Raw genomic sequence first — 15,879 nt, 5'->3', positions numbered from 1 at the left:
TCTGGTTTAATTATGACTGACATAGTTACGCTGGCAAAAGCTTTAGCATAGATAGTCATTCTGGCTAACCCTTTTAGTGTAGATGAAAATTGTATCTATAAAAGCTCTTTTGCCAATATAGCTTAGACTGTTTCCCAAAAAAGCACAGTTGTGTCCACACTGAGTGGGTTTTTTCCCTTCTCTTATCCTTGATTGATTTAGCTATGCTGGCAGAAGCCACAGTATAGAACAGTGGTCTCCAGCGTTTTTACACCCAAGTTCACTTTTTAAATGTCAGGGCAGGCCTGGATCTATCCCTTCCCTTCCCCGAGACCCTGCCCCTTTCTTGAGGCCCTGCCCTCTCCAAACCCTTTTACAGACTATCTGTTGCTAATGGAAACTCACTGTTAATTTCATAATTACACCTGAGCAATTTTGCTAGTGCTGCAGCTGGGGAGAACGGTTTAATTTAAATGATTAAACAGAATAAGCTTTTTAACTTCCTTATGTTAGTTTATCAAAATTCATTTTAAATAATATAAAACATTATGTCTAACACACAAAGTTTGAATGTTTTCTTTATTTATGGTAGGCGTGGGGAACATTTTTGGGTCGGGGGCCACTGACCCACAGAAAAATCAGTTGGGGAACCACACAAGTGAGAAGCAAAAACCTCCCTAAACCCCCAATCCTCACTGATATGGCCCCCAGTTGAGACACCTCACTCTTCTGGCACTCCAGCCGCCACTGGGTGAGGGGAAGAGACAGGGAGGACTGAAGTTCAGGGCTTCCCATAGGCCAGATTCACTTTTCTGGGGTTCCACGTTTAGTGGATATTGTGGACCCCCTTAGGCTCTTGGGTGGGAACAAAAATGAGGGGCTCAATGTGCAGGACTGGACTGTCAGCGAGTGGGATAGGGATGCAGGATCTGGGAGGGAGGTGGGGTACAGGATCTGGAAGGGAGTTTAGCAGGAGGAGAGGGAGTGGGCTGGGGGTATTGGAGGGAGTTTGGAGGCGGGAGGGGTTGGGGCAGTAACGCAGAAAAGATGAAAGGGTCTGAATGCAGCCAAATAGCTAGTTAGGGGGAGAGGCAAAGAAGTGGGGAGTAAAGGAAAGTGCAGCTTCTTCAAAGTAAAATTGTGTATCTCCTCACATCTTCCCTCTGCTCCAGCCTCATTCTCCTCAGCCCCGTGACCACCCCCCCCCCCCAACCTGATCCCCTGCATTGCCCCATGCCCCTAACTGCAATTTCTATCCTCTCCCATCCTGCCCCTACATCCCTGTGTCCTTAGCTCACTCATCAGCAGGACAGCAGTGCTGGGACACTCAGCTTCCAGGGAGCAACACCAGGGTGAGGATAGAGAGGGCTGGGCCAGGCAGAGCCCAGGCTGCCCAGGGCTAGCTTCAGCCTGGCTAGGCACAGCGGGGCACTGGGGAAGGGGCTCCCTGGCCCCCACACAGCCCAGCCGGGTACAACGGGGCACTGGGGAAGATGGCTCCCCAGCTGTGCACACAGCCTGTGGGGAGTAGCCCTGTTCCCTGTGTGCCACGTGCCCAGCACCTCCTGCTCCGGGACAGGAAGAAGGGGACGCATTCTATTTGCAGGCATACCTCTTCCTCCTTCCCAGCCAGCAAGTTTACAAAGAGGGCCAGCTTCCAGGGCAGCTGCCCCTCTTTGATCCAGCCCAGCTGGAGCCTGGCTCAGACTTGTGGGCCGCGGCTTTCAGTCTGCTGAGGCTGTGCTGCACTTCAGCTGGACCGGATCAAAGAGGGCAGCCACCTGGTCAGCAGCCGCATGCAGCTGCCCCTCTTTAACCCAGTCCAGCTGGAGCATGGCGCAGCCTCGGCGGGCTGAAAACTGAGGCCAGCTGGCTGGGTGGCTGTCCCTGTTTGCTCCAGCCCAACTGGCTGCAGCATTCAGTCAGCCAAGGCTGGCTAAACACCATGGCCAGTGAGGCTGTGCCATGCTCCAGCTGAACTGGATCAAAGAGGGGCTGCTGCCTGGCCAGGTGGCTATAGCAATCGACCCCTATGGGTGCCACGATCAACCGGTCAATCACGATTGACCAGTTGGTGACCACTGGTATAGAAGCAGTTATACTGGCAGAAAAGTCCCTTTACCTGTGTAGAGTATTTTGTTTAGGGAACTGGAAAGAATTATACTGTAGTTTATTGGTAACCCTAATAGTATGCATCCCCTCTCCTGGTAGACTTATTTGTTTCTGTAATTCCTAGTGAGCTTTAAATAAGTTTATCATTGTTAACCTACCATTTCCTCCCTTTCACCTCTTGCCATTCCCTTGTTTCATAGGCAGGCAGAAAATATATACCATACATCAAAATGCTATGCAAATACTTGCCTGAATCCTAAAAATGTTATCATGAGCAGCCATCTGTTTTGTAGCAGACCTTTATTATTTTATCTGACTTGTCAAGGTTATAATAGAATTAATCACAATTCAGGATTTGTAAATGTTTTTTAATGAAATAACTAGTAGCTTTTTAAATTTGTGATTGTGTTTTTAAGCTTGTAATGACTAGCCTGCAGTCCATTCTAGAAAATGTGGATACACCAGAGTTACTGTGCAAATGTGTCAAATGCATCCTTCTGGTGTCCCGATGTTACCCACATATTTTCAGCACCAATTTTAGGGTAAGCTTGTGCCTGACTTCCTTCTGTTCCCTTCTTTTGTATATAACATTGACATACCACGTCACATAGGTGATTTACCTATTTCATTACTTTCAAGGACACAGTTGACATATTGGTTGGATGGCATATAGATCACACTCAGAAACCTTCTCTGACACAGCAGGTGTCTGGTAAGTGTGACCTATAAAATCATTGCATGTTGTGACTAGTGTTCTTCCCCACGTTGTGTAGAATGTGGACTTATTTCTAAGTGTTGCTCAGTTCCATTGCGCTCACGCTGCTGTGAAGGTAACCTATTTGATCCCCAGGCAAAAGATGCCTCTTGTCACACAGTGGCAATCCCTACAGGTAAGTGGCATTCATGAGTTGTTAGAAGTCCAATTCAGTTCTTCCCCATATGGATTAAATGAATTTATATGGGAGACTTAATGTATTACTAGAACTCAGAATCAAAACACTTCTTGTCATGTATTCTGCACATCAGTCAATTATTATTTAAAAGATGTTTTAGCCATTATATATTTAAATATCATTTGCTTTTCCTTTAAATGTCAAAAATTAAATCATTCTTATAGTTATCAAATCTCAAGTTAATTTCTGAAAACATAGCATCCTTTTTGTGCACCTTTAAAATAATGTTCTGCTGGAAAAGAGGAGGATGGTCTGAGATTCCAGATACTGAAATTAACTTCCTGGCTTTACCACTGACTTCCTGTGGTGATTTTGGGCATGTGATTTAATCTCTCTGTGCTTCATGTGCTCATTTGTAAAAGGAGACTAGTGTTTCCTTTATCTGTTTTAATGGTAGACTCTTTCTTACAATGTATTTATGCAGTGCCTTGTCCAATGGAACCCCATCTCCTGGAGGCTACTTTTGTTACTCTAATGTAAATAATTATAAATAAAAATTTTGTTCTAAAGATTAAATTAGTAATCTTTTCTGTCCCCTTGCTAATATGTACCTGAAATTTTATACCTATGTTCTATTTTGCTTGTAACAATCTGTTTCACTTGGTCTGACTTACACAGGATGGCTACAGAGCTTGGAGCCATTTTGGGTAGCTGATCTGGCTTTTTCCACCACACTTTTGGGGCAATTTCTAGAGGATATGGAGGCATATGCTGAGGTATATGAAATTTATTGTGCAGCAGCTTTAACAGGTCTAAAATAATTCAGGTATAATATAGCCATAAAGTACTGCTTGAAGAGCTTTTTGTTAAGTTTGAAAGCTTGTTTCTCCTACATAAGTTTATCCAATAAAATTATTACCTCATCCACCATGTGTGTGTTTGTGTTTCCTTGTTTTGTAACATTTATAGGAAATATGCCGAGAGTAAGGTGTGTGGTTGATGAGAGGGGACTCAAATGCTACATACACTTACAGAATATAAAATAAAGATGCTTGCATACTACTTGGATGAAATCTTAGCAGTATTAAAGTGATCCCGTCTTGTTTTTAGGAGGAATGTAGTTTTAAGGATAGGAATAGGAAAGTAATAGTGATCTCTTGTAACATATTAGCCAGTAGCTCTTAGATGCATTTTAAACATGTTTATTAAAACACTGGAATGCAATATTGCATTTTCTTAAAGACACAAGGTGAATGAGAGATCTTTTATTGGACCAACTTCTAGTGGTAAGAGAGCCAAATTTTTCTTAGCATTTCCTTCTAGTTTGTAATCTTGTCATGATTTCCTGTTAAAACAGATGAGATGATGTTGAGACATCACAGTAATTGGGGGGGAAAAAAAAAAAAGTTGCTTCTTAAATCTGACATCATATGGTAACTGGATTTGTTTTGCTATAAATTACAACAATAATACATCTGTAATTTGTACATCAGTAATTTAGCTCAACATTTATGGAGACTATATACACAAAGCTAATATAAATATAGTTTTCTAGATATTTTGTGTTGCTTGTAATCTTTAATTAACAAGTATAATTACAGCTTTATGAAGCTATGTAGAAAGAGAAAATTCAGGGTTTCTTAGTGTTGTCATATATATTATATATATGGGATGTGTGTGATATTAAAATTGCAATTTAAATATATTTTGTTTATTACAATTGCTTATGCTTACTTCATAGGTATGCTTAATGATATATGTTTCCACATCTAGGACCTAAGCCATGTGGCCTCTGGGGAATCAGTGGACGAAGATATTCCTCCTCCTTCAGTATCATTACCTAAATTAGCTGCACTTCTTCGGGTTTTCAGCACTGTGGTGAGGAGTATTGGGGAACGCTTCAGCCCTATTAGAGGACCACCAATTACTGAAGCATATGTAACTGATGTAAGATTTCAGTACCTGTTTCATGCTACTTATTAAGAAATACTTGCTGATAAATTGACTACAAATAATAATGAAACCCAGTATTGTATATTTTTGCAATATTTGGCAACATACAAGTATACTCATGGTCAACTTTATTCAAGGATTATATTTGTTTGCCAGCTAACAATCTGATTTAATATTTTGTAATGATTGTAACAGAAGCCTGATAGCTATGTGCCAGAAATCACAATGTTTGATGTCATTATTTTTACGAAGGTGTTTCATTCTGACTTTTGTTGTTATGATCTGTTCATGTAACCTAGTGATTCTCAAACTGAGGTCCGTGAACCACTTGGGCTCAGGGCTTGTCGCCTCCTGCAGCGGGGAGCCCATGCTGGTGCTCCAGCTCCGCCTCTTCCTCTCCCTATTGGAGCGCCAGTGTGGGCTTCCCACTGAGGGGGAACGGCAGCGCCAGAAACTTCTTGCCTGGAGGCTTTCCCCAGTGCTCCCATTGGCCAGAATCATGGCCAATGGGAGCAACAGAGTGTGTAGAGCCAAGTAAGTGCCCCCCTTACATATGTTGAGCTCATCAGTTAACTGTGTACACATTTACACTTTCACAACCCTATAAACAACAGTGATTTGGACATGTATATGTGCACGTGTATTTGTGTGTCTATATATATCTAGAAATTCCTGTAGGACAACAGAGTGATGTAATCATGTCACTGTGTCACCCCGCTCCCCCAGCCTCCATAGAGTCAGAAGCGGTGGCCATGGCTTGGGATTCCCCCCTTCCGGCCCCTCCTCGGAGGGCTCCCTGCTGGTCTTCAGCTCCCCTGCAGGAGGGCCTGGGGGGCGGCGGTGCCAGTAATTGCTGCCAGTCCAACTTCTCCTTCCAAGTTCTGGGTCCTGACACTCTGCAACCCACCAAGGAATCACTGCCTGCCTCAGGCTGCTGCCTGCCTGGTGTTCCAGCCTCATCGTTCCCCCTCCCAAGATTACAGCGCTGGCTTCCTGCAAGGAGGGGGGAGGGGAGAGCCCCAATCTGGCTTGAGGAAGCATGCACACTGTTGTGGGGAGGGGAGGAGCAGCACTCATGCTTCCCCGCAAGCTGAATCTGGCACAGAGCCTCGGGATACTCCCCTCTCTCCATAGGAAGCTGGCACTGTAATCTTGCAGGGGGGCATGAGGCTGGAGTGCCAGGCAGACAGTTCCCCACTGTTTGGGTGGCGGTGCATCAGGTCCCCATACCCAATAGTAGAAGTGGTGCTGGAGGCAGCTTCCCCATTGGAGCAGTGGGAAAAGCCTCTGGTCCCTGGGAGTGGTGCGTGGCACAAAAAAAGTAAGTGTCCCTTGCTCTTCATGCCGAGACCCTGCACCCCCATTCTGCTCCTGCCCCCTTCCTTCATCCAGACACCCTGCCCTCTCTCCCTTGGCAAGACACCTTGCTGCCAGCCCGATCCTGCCCCCCCTTTCCTGGCCAGACACCCTGTCCTCAGTCTGCATTTCTATTATTCTATGTAGTAGCATGTAGATGTGGGTTTTCTTAAGTAGATATACTTAAGTAATATCCAATACTAGTTTTGGTTAAACTGACTTGAATTTGCTTTTCTTTTTTTCCAGGTTCTGTACAGAGTAATGAGATGTGTAACTGCAGCAAACCAAGTGTTCTTCTCTGAGGCTGTACTGACAGCTGCCAATGAGTGTGTTGGGGTTTTACTTGGTAGTCTGGACCCTAGTATGACTATACACTGTGACATGGTCATTACATATGGGTTAGATCAACTGGAGAATTGCCAGACTTGTGGTACCGATTATATCATCTCAGTCTTGAATTTATTGACACTGGTACATACAAATTCTCATTTTTGTGGGGATTTTTAACTAGAAAAAATATTTCTCACATCTCATTCAGGCACCTGAATTACAAAGTGATTTAATAATAAATCAGAATATTTGCTTCCTTTCTTTCTGTTTCAATATCTTGTATTCCCCTTGCCCAAACCAAACCAAACCAGCCAAGCAAACAAAAATCTATCAAATCCATGTAATAATTTTGAAAAGCTGGTAGAGCTTGTGGTGATAGTCTTCTGATTTTGTTCCATTATTGCAGGAGTGGGCAATAATTTTTGTCTGGGGGCCACTTCAAACATTTTTGAGGTAGCTCTGGGCCACCCCGGAAGGGGCAGGGCCTAAATGGAAAGGGGCGGGATTACCCCATGATTGGTCCGGGAGTGGGGGAGCCCCTTTGCCCCCCCCTTCCCACTAGACACCCATGCCCTGGAAGAGGCTTGGCACGCTCGAAGCCTCCTTCTGCCCTGCGAGGAGCACATGAAGCCTCCTTCCGCCCTGCAAGGAGCATGTGGCACTTTGAAGTGCTGTGGGCTCCTCCCAGGGCTGGGGCAGGGCAAAGGAAGCCTCATGCCGCTCCCTCCCCTCTCGTCAGGTCCTGATTGGCCGGGGGGGGGCAGGGGAGCACACAAAGCCTCCTCCACTCTCCCCCCCCCCCCCATCCCCCCGCAAGCAGCCTGCGGCGCTTTGAAGCCTGGAGGTGGGGGAGCAGCAGGGCCTCTGTGGGCCAGATCCACCTGCTTGGCGGGCTGAATCTGGCCCATGGATGCCCTTTTGCCCACCTCTACGTTATTGATTGGTGTGTCCAGTTTGTTCAAAACAATTTCCTTTGACCTTTGGATCATAACTTTTCTTTAACCAATATATTAATAATTGGTGGTAGTATTTTTGCTGAAAGGCCAGAGAGGCTGGGATTTAGTGTGTTTATTCAACTGCTCTGCCCTGGCTGAAGTTGGATACTGGACTACTGCGGAATATTAATCTGAACACCCAGGGTGTTGACTAAGCGTTCTGTTGGCTAATCAGCCATATTATCACATTACCAAACTTATGTCCAGCAACCTATATTGGTCTTGAATTCCACTTAGGTTGACAAGATAGCATAAAAATACCCCGTCCTCTCAATATTGAATTTTGGAGAGCAATTGCACATTACATAAATAACTATATGTATATATTTTTTCATTAACTTGTTTCTTAACTTAAATGTTGTTAAATGTCTATAAATATCTTTAAGGGGTTCTGATGCATTAAATTCTATAAATTAGTGCCATAAATATGCATGTTTGAAAAAAGAATTCAGATGACTGAAGATATACATTATCACTGATTGTTTTGTCTCTAGATTGTTGAACAAATAAATACAAAATTGCCATCGACATTTGTAGAGAAACTGTTTATACCAGAATCTAAACTACTTGTTCTTCGTTACCATAAGGAGAAAGAGGTAAGGAGTGGATGGCTGCTACCAATATGCTTCTGTAGTTTGGATACTATTTTAGCACACTGGCATATTAACTTATGGAATTTTACCTCCTAAAAAAGTTGGCTAGATGTCTGAACTTATTTAGGAAAACAGAAGCCCAAACGCAGGTTTGGCTATTATTCATTTGATTGTGGCACATAGGGAAAAATACTTTGATCTCACATACCAGACAGAAGAGAGATCTTTTCTAAACTGTTTTTATAAATTGCATATGCAGCAAATGGTGTAAATATAAATTGGAAGGTGGAAAAGAAAATGCCAGTTACAATGTTGGTTTTTTTTGTATGCACTAAATATAACTTAACTCAAAGTTTTATTCAGGAGGGATTTTAGCATGTATTTAAGCTTAATTCATTTTTTAGTTTTGCAGTTGATGCTTAATGGAAATTGACCCACCTGTCTTAATTTGTTTTACTATTGGCTGGCATGGTTTTGATATCCTAAAATGGTAATCTGCTTAATTTGCCTAGAAGAATTAAGGAAGCAGTTGAGAGGCACTGTCATAACATGCATGTTCATAAGTCTCATCTAACAAGAATGCTTCGCTTCAGAAATATCACACGGTTAAATGATATTTGAATCGCTTCATTTTCAAGGTTGTTGGAGCAGCCCATGCTGTATATCAAGCGGTATTGAGCCTGAAGAATATTCCTGTTTTGGAGACTGCTTACCGGCTGATTCTGGGAGAAATGACCTGTGCTCTAAACAGTCTCCTTTGTAGCCTACAGCTTCCTGAGGCATGTTCTGAAATCCAGCATGATGCTTTTAAGAACCATTTATTCAATGTGGCTAATGCAAAATTTGTAATTATATTTGACCTCAGTGCCCTAACTACTATTGGAAATGCTAAAAACTCATTGATTGGGGTAAGTACTTAATGGCAATAAACAAAAGTAATTTTTACTCAATAAATTATATATATTTTTTGGCTCTTTTTGATGGTCATAAGTCTTTGAGGATTCATATAATGCACCTAATCTTTAGAGCCCTGTGCGGATAGAAATGTCTATCTGCATATGCAGATATCCACGGACAGACATTGTGATCCACAGATCTTCAAGTCTGTGCTCTCCTGCCTTTGCTGCCAGTGGAGAGAACCACTGCGTAACAGCAGGGAGCAAGGGCCCCATGCCAGCAGCTTTTCCCGGCAGCGTGTCTAAACCTTCCTCAACTCCGCTCCCAGCGGGTTTGTATGACCTGGAACAGGAGATGCTATGGCTGGAGGCAGGGCTAGGAGTGGGACAGCCACGTTGTCAGGAGGAGCTGCTGGTGCGGGGCGCTGGCTCCCTGGTGCAACAGGGTAACAATCCTCTCAAGGCCAGCCCACAACGTTTTGGCACCTGAGGCGGGGAGCTCAAATGATGCCCCCATGCCACCTTTTCTCCTGCCTGCCTGTTATTTCTCTTGTGCCCTCCTTCCTCCAGCACATCACTCCGCCATCTCTGTGCATCTAGAGCAGAGAGAATACATATGCACCAGCAGCAGACACAATTCTACACTCTGGGTCCTAGTGGTGTCATTCCTCTCCCTTCCCCTCTCCTCCCCCCCCACCATCCACCCACCCACACACAGTCTGGCACCTGAGGTGGCTGCCTCAGTTCTCCTCATAAGGCCAGCCCTGAATCCTCTCCATTGGCCAAAGGGGCTCTTGGGAGTGGAGCCCTGCAGATCACAATATCAGTCTGCAGATAGACATTTCTATCTGCGCAGGGCTCTACTAATCTTCATTTCATACATGTATATATGTACTTAAGGTGTCTTTTTTTTTTTCTTGATTTCTCATCATAGTTAATGGGGGAGTTTTAATATTCATTTTAGTGGTGCAAAATTTGTTGAGAAAATTATTTCTAATCTTAAAGATCTATTGAAATGTTATTTCCACATTATTGTTCTTTACTGGAGTGATGGTGTATTGCTTCTGATACTATTGCCAGAACATTTACCATCTTGATGAGAAAAGAAAGAGAGAAATAATTTTGGCGTATCTTGCAGTGATTTTCACTGACCGTATAATGCTACCTTGCATTTGATATGTGTTCTGTCTTTTCAAGGTAGAATATAAAACTTTTGGGGCAACTTATGTACAGAGTGCTTTTAAAAAAACAGGGACTGCAAAATAGATTAGCAAACAAAGTTGGAAATATATAGGATAATTTGCCTATTCATATTTTAAATGATTCAACGAAAGAAAATATAGTATTTGAGTACAATATGTGAAAATTACTGAGTAGGAAAGAAAAATATAGAAGCCTGCGCTATTTCCAACTTTTGTATTGTACCACTTTGATTCAAACTAACTTTGCATTACCTTTAAAGAAAACTTTTACATCAGAAAAGACTGATGTGTGTTGTTTCAATCATGGGCAGGAAAGCATTCATATTTGAGAAACTCTAGATAGACAAAACAGCAAGGCTGTGTCTACATTGGCATCCCTTTCCGGAAAAGAGATGCTAATGAGACACTTCGGAATTGCAAATCCGCGGGGGATTTAAATATCCCCCGAAGTGTCTCATTAGCATCCCTTTTCCGGAAAGGGATGCCAATGTAGACACAGCCCAAGAGTTCTAGTAAAAATGTCCTAATCTCAGCAGGTTTTTTTTGTGATTTCAGCATTAGATTTTTGTTGCAAGCAAATGTATGACAATTTATTTCTTTATAAACCAGACACATGTATATATGACTAATTGCAATATGCTTTACACTTATATTTTTGTGCTTTTATTACAATTGTTTTATAGATGTGGGCCCTTTCTCCAACTGTTTTTGCACTGCTAAGTAAGAATTTGATGATTGTTCACAGTGACATAGCAGTTCATTTTCCTGCTGTCCAGTATGCAGTTCTCTACACTTTATATTCACATTGTACCAGGTAGGAAGATCACTAAGGCATTAATATTTAAGATTATAAATAGATTTAAACTGTATTTGAGTTTTAAGAAAGAATTTTACTATAGCAGTACTGATATTAGTGTAAGCAATGTTTCGGCACCATTTGGGGGAAACAAAAAAAGCAGTGATGTAGCACTTTAAAGACTAACAAGATAGTTTATTAGGTGATGAGCTTTCATGGGGCAGACCCACTTCTTCAGAACATATTCTGGAAGTGAATTGGCATGACCATTATATAACAGAGGGATACAATGGAAAAAATAAATTACAAACTAATGAATCAGCTACATAGAACAGAAGGTGGGGTCATGCCAATTCACTTTCAGAATATGATCTGAAGAAGTGGGTCTACCCCACGAAAGCTCATCACCTAATAAACTATCTTGTTAGTCTTTAAAGTGCTACATGACTGCTTTTTTTGTTTTACCAAGATAAGACTAACACAGCTACCTCTCTGTTACTTTTCATTTGGGGGAGAGGTAGATACGTTGGAGAGTAGGGATAGGGTCTAAAGTAATCTAGACAAATTGGAGGATTGGGCCAAAAGAAATCCAATGAGGTTCAACAAGGACTTGTGCAGAGTCCTGCACTTGGGATGGAAGAATCCCGAGCACTGTTACAGGCTGGGGACTGACTGGCTAAGCTGCAGTTCAGCAGAAAAGGACCTGGGGATTACCATGGATGAGAAGCTGGATATGAGTCAACAATGTGCCCTTGTAGCCAAGAAGGCTAATCCAAGCATGTATTAGGAGGAGCATTGCAAGCGGATCTAGAGAAGTGCTTATTTGGCATTGATGAGGTGACATCTGGATTACTGCAACCAATTCTGGGCCTCCTATTACAGAAAGGATGGGGACACATTGGAGAAAGTCCAGCAGAGCGCAACAAAAATTATTAGGGGGTTGGAGCACATGGCTTAAGAGGAGAAGCTGGGGGATTTGGGCTTGTTTAGTCCACAGAAGAGAAGAGTGAGGAGGTATTTGATAGCAGCCTTTAACTACCTGAAGGGAGGTTCCAAAGAGGATGGAGAGAGGCTGTTGTCAGTAGTGATAAATCATAAAACTAGGAGTAATTGTCTCGGGTTGCAGTGGTGGAGGATATTAGGAAAAACTGTATTACTAGGAGGGTGGCGAAGCATTGGAATGGGTTACCTAAGGAGGTGGTAGAATCTCCATTCCTAGAGTTTAAGTCCTAGCTTGACAAAGCCTTGGCTGGGATGATTTAGTTAGGGTAGGTCCTGCTTTGGGCAGGGGATTGGATTCAACCTCCTGAGGTTTCTTCCAACCCTATGATATTATTCTCTTATAAATCCTTATTTTTGTTGATTTTATTTTCACAAATACTATATCTCATCCATGAAAAATGGTTCCAGGTTGAAATTGGCCATGCATATTTTGTTTCCTAAAAATCTTGTGCAAAATGTAATTTTAGATATTTTTAAGATGGCAAATTAAGGTTTATTTTATAATTTAAGTGTGTCAAAATAAGTAAGCAAACTTATTTTGATATGGACTAATGATTTTCCTTTAGTTTAAAAAAAAAAAAAAAAAAAAAACCTCTAGTACATTACATGATTCCTCTTACATTAGTGTACTCTTTCTAGTATGCATTAAACAGTGTCTACATGATTCCTCTTACATTTAGTGTACTCTTTCCAGTATGCATTAAACAGTGTCATTTTGTATGTGTGGAATCTTGCATGAAAGCATTAACAAAAGCATTGTATGTTACAGCTGCAAAAATTGAAGTAGATGTTAATTGTTGTATTAGGGATAAAATGCCTGTGAATAGAAAACTTTTAGATTTCAGATCAGCAAGTAGTCATAACATGAGTGAGATGCAAGGGTGAAAGTCTCAGAGCGGTAGCCATGTTAGTCTGTAACTTTAAAAACTAGTAATCCCGTGGCACCTTAGAGACTAACAAAAATAGTATCATAGTTTCTTCTTCAAGTAGTGCTGGGTGCTGGTGTGTCCTTGTGCCAGTGACCGGAGGTTTTTCTAGCAGTGTCAGCTACACATGTGCTGTGGTGCCCCCTCATGCCGTTGGTGTCAGTTAGGCACATGTGCAGCTCCCTCAGTTCCTTCTTTGTCATCCTTGTCAGCAGATGGAGCTTCTTTCCATCCCGCTATTCTACAGAGAAATGACCCCCCCCCACACACACACACAATGGTTAATTCTCCTTAGTTTCCTCACATTTCCAAGCTTTAACCTCCCCTTCCCCGCTCCGCCACAACACTATACCCCCCCCCCCCCCCCAAAAAAAAATTATGTCGGCCGGCCGCTTTTCATTGCGCCTACTGCTGGGATCTCCCGGCTTCAAGAGGTGTGATTCGGGCCGGGATGCTATGACTGTCTGACGGGCATTCTGTGTGTATAAAGTGCCTTGGAGAATGGCACCAAACATAAAAGTGCCCTCATTGCTCTAAATTGACGGCCAGAGCATGCCACGACCTTGCTAACAGACTAAAGACCTTCCTCTATGAAAGGTGTCTCCAACTATCTTTAGAGGACACAACAACTGCCTCAAAATCATTAGCCGAGCCGAAAGGTTTGGATAAATCACGTCCCTCTACCTCTTCTGGCAAGTCTGTCTCACAAACGAGACTATCTCTAGCCCGATCCTTACCATTGGCACCGACTGCCTCGAGGGTCAGCACCGCGGACAGGCACAGCACATCGGGCATGGCACCAGCCAAGACGCTGGTACCACATAAGAGGGTCCAATCAGAACCCAAACAAAAACAAGTGGCACCGGTGGCACTGACAACACTGTCCGACCAACAGAAACACCGCTCAGCACTGAAGCAGCCAACTCACTCGGCACTGACACTCAAGAGACCCCGTGCCAATATGCCACCTCTGGACTAATCAGCTCCGCCTACTCCCATGCCATAGCAATATGAGAATCTTGGCACCAACCCAGGAGCATTGGTGGTACGATTCTCCTATTTTGAGCCGCCCCTCACCAGCACTGGAATCCCCAGGCTCCTCCATACAATCGGTGCACTCTCGCAGGTCACCGAATGTGTCTCACTCCCTGAGTGAAGCCGGCGCCAAGCCACGCAGCAATTTTTCTTCCCAGCACTCCAGCTCGGCACACAGAGCCCCATCCTTGGATACTGGACCTTCTACATTTGCATACCCACCACCAACAGCGCTACCCTGAAATACTCATCATTATACGTATCCGCCATCCTCTTACCCGGGACAATAGCAATCATGGGATTCATGTCCTCATGCGAAGACTCATCACATCGCACATTCCATAACATCCAGGAAACCACCTTTTTCTCCCCAACCCTCTACCTTGATGACACTGCCTAACTTCCTAGTCCAGACTCAGATGGAAGACTCTTTGTCGGAGGGTGAAGAGAGGATGCCTGTCCATAATTTGTCATCCTCACCAGATGAGGTGGTAATATCCATCACCCCACCACCGTCGGACAACTCAAAAAAGTTCCAAGAACTTTTTAAAAGGGCAGCTTTGTCTCAAGAACAAGACTTGCAGGAAGTTCAATAAAAGCAGTATAGTTTTTTGTGAACCTTGCAGCTTCCTACCTCCTCCAAAATTGTCCTCCCCATGGACAAGGCTATTATGGACCCAGCAGACAACATCTGGCAGACCCTGGCATTTGTTACTCCAAGTAATGAGAGAACAGATCGAAAATACTTCATCACACCAAAGGGAATGGATTTTCTTTTTACTAACCCTCCACCAAACTCCTCTCTGGTAGTCGTTTCTGTTTGACACTGTCAAACAGCCAAACATGAGATCAATGTCACATGTCAAGGATCATAAAAAAAATGGATATTATGGGCCGCAAAGTATTTTCCTCGACCACTCTGCTGCTCAGAGCAGCAAATTATACCGCCATGTTAGCGGATTATGACTATTCTAATTATTCCCCATACCAAGAATTTACACCATGCTTACCCGACCATAAGATGCCTATCCTCCTCAAAATTATGCAGGAGGGCCATACAGTTTCTCGCATGGCACTACAGTCCAGGATGAATGTGGCAGACATGGCCGCATGCGTCACTGCCTCAGTGATTGTGATGCAGAGAATATCTTAGCTCCAAGCATCAGGGGTGCCTAGGGATTTGCAGCAGAAAGTTTAAGATCAACCTCTTCACTGCAAAAACCGATGCAGTACTTCACTGATGATGGTCTCCCTCACCACCCTCAGGATCCTGGGGACATATACACCCCCATTTAAGAGAACCAGATAAAACAATTGCCAGAGGCCCAGGGAGCCATACAGACAGCAACCAAGATATGACTTCCAACAAAAGCAAAGACCCTAATGACACATAGGCCTCAATGTCAGCAACAACACCAAACGGCAGCAGCCCAACCCTCTACATCCAAATAGCAAATTTGAAGGTTCGGTCGGCAGCCAGAAAGACACTCTCCTTGTGGTTACACCATCAGCCAACCATCCACAATTTAATCACTGCCTCCGCCCCTTCTTTCAACAATGGGCTCAAATAACATCGGACAAATGGGTCCTAGAGCTCATCCACTGTGGTTACTCCATCCCTTTCATTTCTCTTCCCCCTACCCATCTCTCTTCAGGGACCCCTCTCACGAGACCTTCCTCGAAGAAATGATGCTTTACCGCCTCTGCTTAGGTACCAACAGAGTTCCATGGCCGAGGGTTTTACTCAACCTATTTTCTGACACAGACAAAGAATGGGGGATGGAGGCCCGTTCTAGATTTACAGAAGCTCA

At 43.5% G+C, this 15,879-nt stretch overlaps 1 protein-coding gene across 2 annotated transcripts in view; it reads left to right on the top strand.

Moving 5' to 3' along the window:
- Window positions 1-15,879, top strand: part of SMG1 (SMG1 nonsense mediated mRNA decay associated PI3K related kinase) — a 145,162-nt gene that overhangs the window by 43,077 nt on the left and 86,206 nt on the right. For both annotated transcript variants that reach the window (XM_075899384.1, XM_075899383.1), the window contains exons 7-14: window positions 2,508-2,633; window positions 2,731-2,803; window positions 3,663-3,760; window positions 4,758-4,931; window positions 6,540-6,764; window positions 8,113-8,214; window positions 8,850-9,119; window positions 10,993-11,123. In XM_075899384.1, coding sequence (XP_075755499.1) covers window positions 2,508-2,633; window positions 2,731-2,803; window positions 3,663-3,760; window positions 4,758-4,931; window positions 6,540-6,764; window positions 8,113-8,214; window positions 8,850-9,119; window positions 10,993-11,123 — 1,199 coding nt within the window. The remainder of the gene's footprint in view (window positions 1-2,507; window positions 2,634-2,730; window positions 2,804-3,662; window positions 3,761-4,757; window positions 4,932-6,539; window positions 6,765-8,112; window positions 8,215-8,849; window positions 9,120-10,992; window positions 11,124-15,879) is intronic.

The sequence above is a fragment of the Pelodiscus sinensis genome, chromosome 16 (assembly GCF_049634645.1).
Source record: "Pelodiscus sinensis isolate JC-2024 chromosome 16, ASM4963464v1, whole genome shotgun sequence".
Lineage (NCBI taxonomy): Eukaryota > Metazoa > Chordata > Testudines > Trionychidae > Pelodiscus > Pelodiscus sinensis.
This window is presented reverse-complemented; position numbering and strand designations above follow the sequence as displayed.